This window comes from Borostomias antarcticus (assembly GCF_949987555.1).
Source record: "Borostomias antarcticus genome assembly, chromosome: 10".
In the NCBI taxonomy this organism is placed as follows: Eukaryota; Metazoa; Chordata; class Actinopteri; order Stomiiformes; family Stomiidae; genus Borostomias; species Borostomias antarcticus.
The window spans coordinates 23,861,492-23,875,551 of record NC_140243.1 but is presented as its reverse complement, the minus strand read 5'-3'; the positions used below and the strand labels follow the sequence as shown (position 1 = coordinate 23,875,551).

Genomic DNA, 14,060 nt, shown 5'->3' with positions numbered 1-14,060 from the left:
AAAAGGTTGTCGTTAAAATCTACGAACGGTCTATTTGCATAGATAAGTAGCCTAGCGCTGGTCAAATACCCTACATGATTTTTCCTATAGGATTTATATCCCACAGGAATTGATCCAATTGGATAATGGCTCCAAAATCTTATAGGATTTTTAATTGGAATCATAGGACTTTTTGATAAGGGATTCGGATCTATGAGAAACTGCATTTCCATACAGGGGTTTGATAGCCTGACACTCGATTCACTTCATTATTCCTAAATCGCATTTCGAAAATTCAGATTCAGGGGCTGAAACCAGGCTAGGGGTTTGAACCACGTAGACATGACAAGACAAGTCATAGTCGATTCATTTACAGCACAGTGGATTGATGGAAAACATTCAAACATAGATTTTGAGTAAAGTGCCCCTTTAAGGATTTAAAGGGGCACTTTAGGAGCAAACTCCAAGACTAAAGGAGCAAACTCCAAGACATGACAATCACAAGTGGCACCGCTACCCTCTGCCGACACTATAGGCACAGAAATCCAATTTCTGCATAATTATGGGCTGCGGACAATAATCGAACGTAGCCTATCTCATCCATACTGAATAAAGATAGGCATCTTTTCTACATAAGTTTGACTATGACTATAACTTCTTTCGAGACATTCTCACCAACCTGTAGATCGTAATGCAGTCCAATAGAAGACGTCAGCGGCAAGTCACAGATCCAACCAACAATCAGCTCAGCTATGAGCTCACACCCAATACATCCATGGCTCACACGCATCGGCCGGTCTGCGCATCCTTGTCAGATCCTTTCCTGGTGCTATGGAAATGTTAAGTGACTGACAGAGACCAGTTCCTGTTTGCAGAGAACAACCAGCAAACATGCGCATTGGGGAAGAAACGGGCACAGCCAAGGAAAGTTGCTGCAAATCAAGTATTTCTTTTCCACAACAAACATAATTTTATTGGGCAATTACGCGTGAACAGAGAAATTCAATTTGGCATGAATCTATGCAAGTTTGCCCGTGTTCACACCTCTACAGAACTGTGAAAGAAAAGGAAAAACGTGAGGACATCGGAAGGTGAACAACCTGTAGGCTACAAATCATGTGGTTTATTTTGAATTCAAACTTGGATTAGACTAGGCTAATGTCATTTTGTCCCTGCATGGCATGGACCGGTTTCTCATTCGAAGACGAAGCGGACGATGAGGGCTGCTGTATTATCTTTTGTAATAGCGCCATCTAGTGAAAATAATATGGTACCACGCACAACAGACTTCTCTGTCATAATATGCACATACAGTAGGCTATTACTCTGGGTATACTCATTATATAGCAAGGATTCTAAACTATGATCCCCAAGTGCAATGAGGTAATATACGACTGTAGTCAAAGCATTTCAAAGGTGCATTCATTTCTTTGTAACTGGAGTACAAAAATACCTTGTTTACAGGGTACAAAACGTCTGTACATTTCTTCAGCAGCAAAAAGGCAATATCAAAAAACAGTAACAAAATCATTGATTGACTTTAAAACCAAATTTCTAATATCAATAATAATATATATACGGACAAACCTTCAGATATCTGCATACAGTGTCCAACTAAAATGATTCACAATCAAGACATCATGTCTATTTTCCAAAAAAACCAAAACGTCTAGTCAGACACTGTCAAAGCAAAACAGTTTTTGTTGTTGTTTTTTTAACCAAAAAAAGACACTTGACTTTACCACCAGGCGTGGTACTGGTACCTGAACACGGTGGATTCTGATCAACTCTCCAAGGCACTACTAGAACATCTAGTTAACAGATCTCCAATAGATCATGGGTATAACCATAGGATTAGAAATAAATAATAAGCCACACACACTCAAACAAACCGTAGTTCCAGCATTTTTGTGATGCACAAACCTCTGGGGCCCTTAAATAAACTTTGCGTTGCGCTGTCAGAACGTGACATCATAAAACAATATTGCCGCTCATTTTTGGAGCGCTGTCCACACTGGCCCACGAATACTGCGGTGGCTTCATCAAACCCATCTCATGGCTTGGTGGGGGTGGGGGGGGGGGGGGGGGAGGGGGCGTCCTGAGTTACTGCCTGCAGAGCGGGTCGACGGCGCCACCCGGAGGACGGCCGGGTGCCCTGCATGCAGTAGATCAGATGGACAGGGCTTGGCCACACGTACCATCATCAGCATCATCATCCTGTTCTCTGAAACAGCATTACCGTGATCAACCCTGAGTGTTGGCATGACATGCATGTCCACAGCTAGGTAGTACAGAGACGGTGTGTGTGTGTGTGTGTGTGTGTGTGTGTGTGTGTGTGTGTCAAGGCCTATACAAGGACATAGTACTGGATCCTCTTTAGTGGCAGCATAGAATACAGTATATAAGTGAGGTCACTGGCACAGCTGAGAGAGAGAGAGCAAACGTTTTGCAACCTGGGTCAACCCTGAGAGACGTTCCTCAGAGCGACTCCCCAACTCCAGCTATCCCAGGATGCAAAGCGCGTACGCCCCGAGATATCCCAGGATGCAAAGCGCGTACGCCCCGAGAAGCTCTACGCTCTGAATGTAAACAAAATGATTTGTCGCTTCAACCAACCTGTACGAGCACATAATAAACCAAACGGCTTTAGTTGGTTTCAGTCTCAACAGTCTTGTCTGTGGGAATGTATACATTCACATGTGTGTCTTTGATGTAGCTTTATCTGACGTGTGTGTCTTTATTGTAGTTCTATCTAACGTGTGTGTCTTTATTGTAGTTCTATCTAACGTGTGTGTCTTTATTGTAGTTCTATCTAACGTGTGTCTTTATTGTAGTTCTATCTACAGTAGTGGTGAAGTGTCAGTCACATTTAACGGAAGTGGATTCCAGCCATAGCTGGTTCGTGTGTGTGTGTGTGTGTGTGTGTGTTCATCCCAGTCTCCGCCTCTCCTCCGGTAGCTTTAGACAGTGGAGTGGTACTCTGTCTTAACGGAGCTGTTCCTGTGTATCAGATTCACCCCTACAGGCTGCTTAACACCAGCGCTAGGCCCCGCCCCGGTCTCAGAGCCCACCAATCGCTGGGCCTTCTCCCCGCCCTCCTCTTCCTCCTCCTCCTCCTGGGCGGGGTAGACGACCAGGAACAAGGCGGTGAGGAAGCCGAGGAAGGAGCCCCCGGAGGCCACCATGGGTATGACGCGCACGCTGCCCACTGCCTCCACCACGGCGCCCAGCGCCGACGCCACCAGGATCTGGGAGATGTACACCTGGCACGACAGGATGGCGCAGTCGATGCCGAACCCCCGCCGAGAGTTTTCGGGGCTGTGGTGGATGTACTTGGGGGGTCAGGAGGAGGGGGGGGGGGTCAGGGAGAAAGCAAGGTGTTAGGGTGAAGTGTGTAGTAGGATTCAAGATTCAAGATTCCTTTTATTGGTCACATGTAATGTACGGTGTACGTTGTATGTTGCTGCTGGGTCCACGATTATGCTACAGATAAACTCTAATACTTCCAAATTTACAAGTTACAAATTTACAATTTACAAAAATTAAAATTTTAAAAATGAACACAAAACACTTAGTGTTAGTAAGTAAACATAAGTATAAAATGAAGCTGGGATGGAATAGATCAAGGTCTGAATGGATTATGTACATGATATATACAGTATGGATATGAATAAATAAATGAATAAATAATAATGACGGGGGGGGGGCATGGGTGAGTTATGTACATGCTTTAGCTATAATAAATAAAATACGGTGTTAGATAGAGTCATAGTATACGCAGGAGTGTGTAGTGCGTAGTGGTGCGTGATATATCTCAGGGTGCTGCCCTCAGAAGTGTGTGAGGGTGCAGTGCGCAGCGTGCAGTGACCCCTACCTCTTTGTTCTCGTGGTACTGCCCCAGCAGGGCGTAGGGGCAGTAGGAGATGGACATGGAGATCACTCCCATGGTGCTGATCATCACCATGGCCACGTAGACGTTGGGGAATACGGCCATGACGGCGGTGCCGATGGAGAAGGCCAGCGTTCCCAGGGTGTAGATGATCCTGATGCTGAAGTCGTAGTTGTCCAGGATCTTCTGGAGCAGGGCTGTGGGGAGAGACCGGCACACATGGAGATGAGCTAGGCTGAGTCTCTCTCTCTCACTCTCTCTCTCTCCCTCTCTCTCTCCCTCTCTCTCTCTCTCTCCCTCTCTCTCTCCCTCCCTCCCCCCTCTCTCTCTCCTGAGGTGCTGTGGTGTGTAGACTATTGTATGAGTTATACAGTAAGGGAACTGGTAGTGTGGAATGTGGTGTGTGTGTAGATGTAGTGTGTTAGTATGTGGAGACTGTGTGTGTGTGTGTGTGTGTGTAGGAGGGCAGCGGGGTCTTACCAGAGCAGACGGCGGCGGTCGCAGCGTAGACCACCAGCCCCCAGCAGCCCATCTGGACTCCTTTATGATAGTTCTGCAGATCTGTGGAGTTAGCTGCAGCCTATACACACACACACACACACACACACACACACACACACACACACACACACACACACACACACACACACACACACACACACACCCCTTAGATCAGGTTGGACAGAACAGAACTGTTGTTACACGACGTGACAGTGGTGCCCGTGACCGCAGCCAGGCGTGCGTGCGGGGGTTCCTCACCGTGGGGTCCCCCCCGTAGATGACCTGCCCCATGAAGTCGGTGTAGAACACGGCCTCGGCGATGATGGAGAACCAGGTGAGCAGGTGGCAGACGCACAGACGCCACAGCTGGCGCGGCATCTTCAGCATGGACAGCCAGAGCAGCCGCACCGTGGCGCCGCCGCCACGCCCCTCCTCCCCCTCCGTCCCCGAGCCGGCCGACGACAGGCTGGCGGCGCTCTGCTGCAACCGCCGCCACTCCTGGCCGCCGCGCAGCTGGCACAGGTCGTTGAGGCTGCGCGACGATGTGATTGGCCCCGGGGCGGCGGTGCCGCCGGAGGCGGAGCCCTGGGGGTGGCGCTGGCGCTGGCGGTAGCGCTGGCCGATGGCCACGCGGCCGTAGTAGGAGAAGGTGAAGGAGGGCTGGCGGTAGAAGGTGTGCGGGTGGCGGAGGGCGGCGGCGCCGGTGTTGGAGGGGCGGGCGGGGCCCACGCGGGTAGCGCCGGGGTCGCCGCCGCGGGCGCTGACGCGGCTGGCGCTGCCCGACACGCCCCCGACCGCCCCGTTGACGCCCTTCTGGGTCTGGTGGTCCTACAGGGGGACGTGACAGTTACAATGCAGGAAGCGTGACGAGAAGCGACCGTTAAAGGCTATAATGTGTGTGTGTGTGTGCGTGTGACTAACCTGAGTGTGTAGCGGTGTGTCCTCTCTGCTTGTGTCCAGCAGGGGGGGCAGCGCGCCGTCTGTCTGGTCCTGGTGGCGCCCGTCCTGCCAGTCCTGGCTGTCCCAGCGAGGCGGGAGGGTTCCGGGGGGGGTGCCAGAGCGCCGGCGCGACGCCGGGAAGTCCTGGAAGATGGAGGGCTCGATCTCGGACAGGAAGTGGGCGTCGGGGTCCAGGTCGGCGTCCAGCTCGATGGTGGCGTCCGGCATCGCCAGCACCGAGTCGCTCTTGCTCCGCACGCGCTCCACGTTCAGGAAGTCCATCTCCGCCTCCCGCTCCTCCGATTGGCTGTCGTCGGAGGGGGCGGAGACATCCTCCTCCCCTATGATGTCCAGCTTGAGGTCGGGGCCGAGGCCAGGGGGCAGGCCGTTGGGGGGGAGGGAGGTGAGGCTGTTTGATTTGTCCCCCTGGGCGTCCTGCCGGGGGTTGTAGCGCTCCTCCTTGATGCTGAACATGTGCAGCCCCACCGACACGATGAAGATGACAGCGGCGAAGAGGAAGAGCACCTGCTCCTGGGATTGGAAGGCCCGGCCTAAGGCGGTGTTGGTCCAGTCCAGACCCCCCAACATGTAGCCCACCGCACCGCCCAAACCTGGCAACCCACAAGACCACACCGGTTAACACGGCACTACATGAATTATGGTTCTCTATAACTCTGTTAAAGCTGCATATCTAAGATTTTAAGATTTCAAACATTTTAATATTGCTATGATAAACTGAGAGGAATATGTGATTGAGCTCGTCTGTGAAAACCGCTCTGCCACAGCAGTTATAATCCTTATTATTTGGTGTCGACAGCAGAGCGTTGAAAAACAAAAACAAAAGAAACCTTGGAGGCGTGGCCGCACCTCCTTCAGAGCGAGCGCATGTGCTGAGAGCCAATCAGCAACATGGAGCGTTCTTCTATAGCTTTGAGTGCCCAAACCCACAAACCGTGAGATTGAAGCAGACTGAATTTAACTTAGCAGACTGAATTTAACTTAGCAGACTGAATTTAATTTAGCAGACTGAATTTAACTTAGCAGACTGAACCTTCCTTTGTTGCTAGTCATGATCAACTCACACAACACAAACAGCTGTATGCTCTCATCCCTCATATCCAGCACCCCAGGTATCTGACAGGATTTGACCCAATGGACCCAACAAAGTTGGTATTTCCGTGTACCTGCGGAGAAGGCGTGGATGTTGAGGGCCATATCCTGCTCCTCTGTGTCCGCCACGTCCAGCAGGTAAGCTCTGATTGGTCCCTCGGACGCGTCCGCGCTGAAGTCCAACACGACCACGCCCAGCACCGTCAGCACGATCCCAATTGGCTGGCTGTTTGGCACGTCTCCAATGGCTAGGCCTGTGACATCACCATGAGAGACAGGGGACAGGACAACAACGCAGGTTAACCAATAGATGTACTGCATACGGTGTGTTGCCGTGGAGATGTGAAACTAGAAGGGCACTCGGGGAGCGCAGACCTCCTCCCATGAAGCATGTCGTCAGCATGTACAGCTGAATGTGTAAGTGGAGAGGGCTTTTCTACTTTCAATAAGGACGCAATATCTAAAATAAGCACCAGATGGCACTGTAGTGCATAATATACCATGTATATATAGTAAAGAAAGTGAAAAATAATTTGTTGATCCGCCCTGTGATTCAGATCCAAGTCTGCCAGTTTTTATATAATCCTGCTGACTAATGACACACCATCCTGGACAAAGGTCAATATAGTTTTTTATTTTATACAAGATGTAAATTCCTCCAAAATAGTTCGGAAATGTTATTTCGGTCGATTGTTTCTCCCCTTTAATACCAATTGGTATTGTATGTTATATCATTGGAAAGCCTGATTTGTCACCTTTACAATGACGTACAACTTAGTGACCCAAAAAAATGTGCCAAAATCCCCTGCAATATTCGTCTGTTGACTGTGTATGGATCTTCCACACACTGCTGAGTGTAAAAATGGCCAATATGTGTTGTTTTTTCCTCATTACTGTGGGAGAGTGCAGTCATCCAATCCACCAAGCAACTCAAAACAAGAGTGAATACCAACAGAAGAATATTGCAGGGGATTTTGGCAAATTTTTTGGGGGCGCTACCCACACCTTTAGCTGTGTTGCTCATGCCAGGAATACAACGATAAGTTGTACCTTAAAGGTGACTAATCAGGCTTTCCAAAGATAAAAAATACAATACCAATTGGTATTATTAAAGGGGAGAAATAATCGACCGAAATAATGTTTCCGAACTTATATGTTATAGCATATACATGCCTTTTTACCTCGGCCCCAGCGACAGCGCAGGGTGAGAGGTAATGTTTTCCGTGTGTGTGCGTGCGTGCGTTTTTTTGTTAGTTAGCAGTATTATGCCAAAACTACTGGACCAATTTTCATGAAACTCGGTGGAAGAGTGTAGCGGTAACACTTTACAATAAGGGTACATTAATAAGCATTAGTTAATGCATTATTAAGCATTAAGTAACAGTTAACTAATGTCTCTATTAACCATTTACAAATGTTATTTATGTTAACTAAGGTTAACTCACCTAACCCTAACCTTAACTAAGGTATTAATTAACATTAGTAACCTAACCTAACCCTAAATAAGCATTAGTTAACAGTTAAGGGACAATGCTCGTTTTTGACAACCTGGACCTTATTTACGACATATTATAAGACGTTTGACTCACCGAGATATATCCATGTAATGGCGGTGATCGGGGCAACGGGAATGCAGCTTCTAAAAATCTATTTTCTGCCGCGAAACGGTTGTTTTCATCAATCTGTCTGGATGAATCGCTAGTTGTGGTTACATAGAGAGCATAGGCCTGTTGTGGTATTTCCCATGCCTCTGTAATATGATCTTTAGAAAACGTCTTTAGACACGAAATAGCTTCCTTACTTGCTCCAGCACGCATGCGCACAGCGTGCGGGAGCAACGATTGCGCGCTGTGCGCATTAGTGCTGGAGCAAGTGAGGAAGCTATTTCGTTTTGAAAGACGTTTCTAAAGATCATGGCATGTGAAAACCACAACAGTTATGCTCTATGAAAGCACAACTAGCGATTCATCAAGACAGATTGATGAAAACAACCGTTTCGCGGCAGAAAATAGATTTTTAGAAGCTGCATTCCCGTTGCCCCGATCACTGCCATTACATGGATATACTGGCTCGCGCTGGATTTTACATTTCTTCTACAGGCCTCCGAACTACACCAAAGTGATCTCGGTGAGTCAAACGTCTTATAATATGTCGTAAATAAGGTCCAGGCTGTCAAAAACGAGCATTGTCCTTTAACTAATGTTTTTTGTGACCCTTATTGTAAAGTGTGAGCAGTGTAGCGGATCCGAAGCAGGGGGAGGGTCCACGGACCCCCCAAACAAGGCCGGCCATTCACCTCCATTCATTCTTTTGAACCAGGATTACGCAAAAACTAGCTGACCGATTTTCATGAAACCTATGAGGGAGGGGTGTAGCAGGGTCAACTAAGAACCCCTTCAATTTTGGAGCAGATTCAAATTACGGGGCTACGATTTGGACTACGATTACGCAAAAACTACCAAACCGATTTTTATTAAACTTGGTGGAGGGGTGTATCATGGGCCACCTTAGGACCCATTACACGGATCCATGAATGAAAACAAAACTTGTTTTGACCTCCAGTCATTTTGGACAAAAAATTCTCCCCATTCATTGTCAATAGGGGGAACTGAAACGGCCATATCTCAACATACAGTCTCTCCGAGCACCATTTCTAGTTAAATTGCGAGTTCAGAGCAGACATTACCCAACTCATTACATTTATTGCCATGGATTGAAAAATCTCTCGATCACCAGGGGCCACGGACTGACCTATCTGGGATCCGTTCAGAAAGAGAGCCACGCCCAGCAGCACGCCCACACAGAGCGCCAGGATGAAGGGTCGTCTCCGCCCCCAGCTGAGTGTGCAGCGGTCGCTGGACGAGCCAATCAGAGGCGTGAAGATCAGACCGAGGATGGGGCTCAGGAACCACGTCAGACTGTAGTACTGCTCAGGAAGACCTGGAGGACACACACACACACACACACACACACACACACACACACACAATAATTATAAAACACACGCCATAATGCTTAGCCTCGGGAGACCTGATCTCGCAAGCTCACAAATCTCGCAAATCAGTCTGGATACTCTCCATAGAGATCCATTTGTGCCAGATTGGAAAACGATCTACACCATCAGCGTTCTAAGAGGAAATACAAACAGCCACGCTGGGCGGATTTAGGTGAGACGACAGTGAGGACCGGTTGAAGTTAGCGTGTGATAGACGCTGATAGACAGATGGTTCATCCAATCACCTGCCAAGTGTTTTTGAAAGTGCCTGCCCTTTTCCAAGCAGTTTCCAATGGATAGTTCCCAGATGATTGTGCGAAGCAAAGCTGCTGCAGAATGCTAGTGTGATTCTAATAAATTACTTAATAAAAAGGCCTAACATACAGGAACGGATGTGATACTGTCATAGCGCAAGTGATAAAATCTCATTGGAGCAGCAAGACCCTCTTTCCCCTCATCTATGACCTCCAGTGACCTGGATTTGATGAAACTAAGCCATAGCAGAAGAATCAGAATTTGTTTTATTGCCATTGTGGTTTTTCAACATACTAGGAATTTGCTTTCAGGCGTGTTGCATAACATTGAGGTGAAGTGACAAGACAAGAATGCAAAGGCAGGACAGTGCAAGGAGCAAGTACAAAATACTAGTACAAAAAAGATTTTAAAAAATATAGGCCTACAAAGTGAAGTGCGGTCAGTGTATACACAGTGAGTGTGTGTACATGGTGTGTGTGGCATGATAAGAGCTGGGAGAACCAAAATCCACAACGCCCTCTGTCAATATGGGAGGTCTGTGTGTACAGAAACAATTCTAAGACCATTAATTCAATTATTCATGATATGGTTTCAATCTCATATCTCTGGCCACACACAGTGACCCGTGCGATATATCAGCACAGCCGGAGGGTTCAAAACAGTCATTATTTGGTGTGCCTCTAGCCTGGTTCCCCTGTGGCAGCTTCTTCCCAGAGGAAGAGGTCTACTGTTGGTTAGCGTGTCTCTACAGGTCTCCAGAAACACGGGCCTGGAGTTCACATGCAAGATCTGGCCCGCTGCTCCTGACACAGCCGTGGAGATGTTGAAAGATTGAACGTGTATATCATGCTCGCTGAAATCAAGTTCATCCGTCATCTTTTTGTTCTTTTTATTCGTTTTCTATCTGTGACCATTCACATCACGTCCTGAGAAATGTGTGGCCTTGAACTGTACGCACCCGTATCTGCCTTTTGATAACTGCTGCACAGCTGTGACACAGTCTGCGCTGCTGTGTAAATGTAATCTGACGGAGAAGATCTCAGAGACATTTTGCATTGACTCTATGTGTTCTCTGTCTCCAAGCTGTATGTAAAATAAAGACAGTTTTCTACTTGAAGCCACAAAGAGTGAAGACTAAGTTTTCTTCCACACCTGTGCTCCCTTTCTCAACCCCTATCTTGCTGAGGTGGGTATGCAACCCAAACAAAGATCTAAAGGAATACTAGTGGTGTAAGAATGGGGCCATACACCTATCATCTGCTTTGACATCCGTGAAATAGCATGGATGAGTGCCCCCTCGGGGAGAGGAAATTGGGACACAGAGAGTAGCCCATGTCAGGAAAGCTTCACAGAATCAACAGCGGGGCCGTGGAAACGAGTCTTGCCCCAGAGGCTTGTGAAATGATCTGTTAAAAAATTCCACACTCCTCTCCAAATTCGGTCCTCTGCCTGAAAATGAGTGACAGGCCGCAGAGTGAAGTCAAGCAGAAAAGGCTAAATGGATAACTAGAGACATTTATGGAATGGAACACACTGAGCAAGGCTGCCACAATGGCATCTGGTTTAATTCCCCAGAGAAGTAAGAGAGCGCAGTCTGGCATTAGAGATAGCCTTCTTTATGTTTCACATTAATCATGAGACAAACAGGCTGGCATCAAGAGAGAGGTCAGGACAAGGTTGTGTGTGTTTGTGGTGTGTGGGTTTGTGTGAGAGTTAAACATCCATAATGGGCTCATGTTATAACTGACTAGCGATGGCTCTGGGGAATGATGGGAAACTTGACCAAGCGTGACTGGAGCATGGAGATGGATTACTTCTTTTACTACCTTGTTCTCCACTGCTGAAAAGTAGCCTGTGAAACTCTGTTGCAACAGGCACAAGATCAGGTTTCCTCAAAATGATCAGTTTCCCTTTGCTGAAAGAGAATACTTCTGTCCGTCATCCCGAGTTTCCAGTATCTGCGATACTCAGATTGTGGAACTGAGAGATAAACTTGATACATGTTCTACTGTTTATCTAATAAACGCTCAAATACAATATGGAATGGAAAGTTTGGGGCATCGTTTTTACTGAAGTATTCTTCCCAGTAGGATAGATAGCTGAGTGAAATGTGCCGACTCATACATTCCAGCCATTCCTACCAAACGTAGTACAAGCCTTTGTTCTTTTCTGCTTTGGTGGCAAACTTGGCAACTGCCCGTCATGCTGCCTGTGCAGATAGTTAACATACTCTCCCTCCGATCCAATCCCAGGTCTTAACTGACAGGCAAACAACCTTACTGTCATCTTAAGATACACAAGTATCCAATGATATTAACTTATTGCTATTATTCAGCTAATAAACCCATATCTGACATATCATTCCTGAACTCGTTAATTCGGGAGTTAACCTTAACCCAAATCAAATTCCTAGTATGTGTGTACCATATTCATGGCAAATAAAACAGATCTTGAGTTGGTACCTCCAGAATTTGCTCGTTATTAAACTGCAGTGGAACAGGTGGTGTGTGTGGCTACCTGTCCGCAGCAGAACAGGTTGTGTGTTATTAACAGTACTCTACTTATTCACAGTAATATTGATAACTTGTCACACTCTTATCACAGTAAAACGGCTTGTTTGTGTTGTTCTGTGGCGGAACAGGTTGTTGCTGTTGTCAACACGTCGCTCACCAGTCACAGGTTGTTAGTGTCGTCGGCTCGTTACCCACCTATCTGCAGCAGGACCGGTGTGACCAGCGCCGTCTCCATGGCGTAGCAGAACTCTCGTCCGAACATGACGGCTCCGTGCATGACCCAACGCCGCAGCGGGACCCGGGTCCCGGTCCCGGCCTTGTCGCAGCTGTCCCCGTCCCCCTCGCTCCCGGGGGGCTTGGTGTTGTTGCTGGGGGTCTTCCCTGAGATGGGGGGGGCCTTCGCCACCTTCCGCCCCCCGCCCAGAGGTTCCAGCTCAGGGACCATGGTCTCCAGCTGGACAACAAGCATGCAGGGGAAACCGGACTACACCAGGCCAGACTAGACCGCTGACACTGGAAACTTCCGCTTTAATTCACCCGAAACTTCCCTTTGCTCTCAATTAGATGACCTCCAGACGAGTGACCCCCACAAAAGCTCCACTACACATCCAATCCCAGGAATCCACACGTCTCCTTTGGTTGGTATTCCGTTAAAACGGTATTAAATGTTGACATATGGCTCAGCGAGAGAACTCTCTCTCCTGTCTATTGTGCTGAATTACAATCCATGTAAAGTGCATTTGAAGTAAACTCAAAGTCATAGCGTCTATGGAGAAGAGGTGGAGGAGTGCGAGGAGGCCGGAGCACGTGGACGACCCACCTCTGTCCATCCCCAAGGAGTCAATCAGTAACCTGAGAGAAAAAGAGAAAGATTTAATTCGGTACATAACTGATGTCCATGGGGAAACAGTACAGTACTGCCAAAGGCTATGTGTTGCATGTCTGTTCCCTTATCATGATTCCCGACCTTTACCGTTCTCTGGGTCAGCAGTTCAACTTGATTGCTGACTTTAATCTGACATGGTATGACTTTGTCAGCAGAACAGTGGAATAAAAGACAGGTTACATCTTTGTTTGATAGTGGGCACAAGTTGAAGGATGCCTGTCAGTGTGTGCTAACCTTCGTATTCGGACATATAGTCAATGTGCTATAAAGTTGCATCAGCTGCAATTACCTTACGATGACAGAGTACTCCTGAAGAATGATTAACATGCCATCAAGTTAACTATCAATATAAGGTTTATATATATATAGTGTAGGCTACCAATTAAACTGTACAGTACTCCTGAAGAATGATTAACATGCCATCAAGTTAACTATCAATATAAGGTTTATATATATATATATATATATATATATATATATATATAGTGTAGGCTACCAATTAAAAATATGATAATGAGACTACAAGCAGCTGGAGGTCTGGTCAAGCACTCACCTCGTCTGGCAGGTAGGCAGTAGCCACTAAGAACAACCCCCGGGTGGCCCACAGATCTAAGGAAACAACCAGCTCTTCTCAACTTAAGAAAAAAAAAACGCACCCCCGATGATAAAGTTGATTCAGGTAAAGATAGTTAGCTTACATACTAACTTACTAGTATGTAGTAACATGTAGCCCAGTCTAGAAGATGTCAGACATCAAGAACACATTTGACATGGCTAAATATTTCTATTTCTCTTTGAGGATGGAAAAGTACCCTGCAGCCCCTGCCCTAGCTCCACCCTCTCCCTCCTCAGAAGAGGAATGTCCCTACGATGAGCAAGGGGGACAGACTGGGCCTGTAGGGGCACGTTTAAAACGTAGCAGTGCGTGGTACTGCTGCCCACAATGTCTTTACCACCACAAGGCTACAGACTATAGCCTAGATATCTAACTAA

The 14,060-nt window shown here is 47.4% G+C and overlaps 1 protein-coding gene across 1 annotated transcript; it reads right to left on the bottom strand.

Annotated features, from left to right (window-relative positions):
• Positions 1 to 2,939: 2,939 nt before the first annotated feature.
• slc45a4b (solute carrier family 45 member 4b) lies at positions 2,940 to 12,497 on the bottom strand (the record flags this gene model as incomplete). Its single annotated transcript, XM_084444644.1, has 8 exons — positions 12,377 to 12,497; positions 9,170 to 9,358; positions 6,493 to 6,672; positions 5,291 to 5,919; positions 4,628 to 5,197; positions 4,349 to 4,448; positions 3,854 to 4,065; positions 2,940 to 3,311 (listed from the first exon to the last, which is right to left on the bottom strand). Exons 1-8 carry the CDS (start codon positions 12,456 to 12,458, stop codon positions 2,940 to 2,942), a joined length of 2,334 nt encoding a protein of 777 aa, XP_084300770.1. The 5' UTR covers positions 12,459 to 12,497.
• Between the last annotated feature and the right edge of the window lie 1,563 nt (positions 12,498 to 14,060).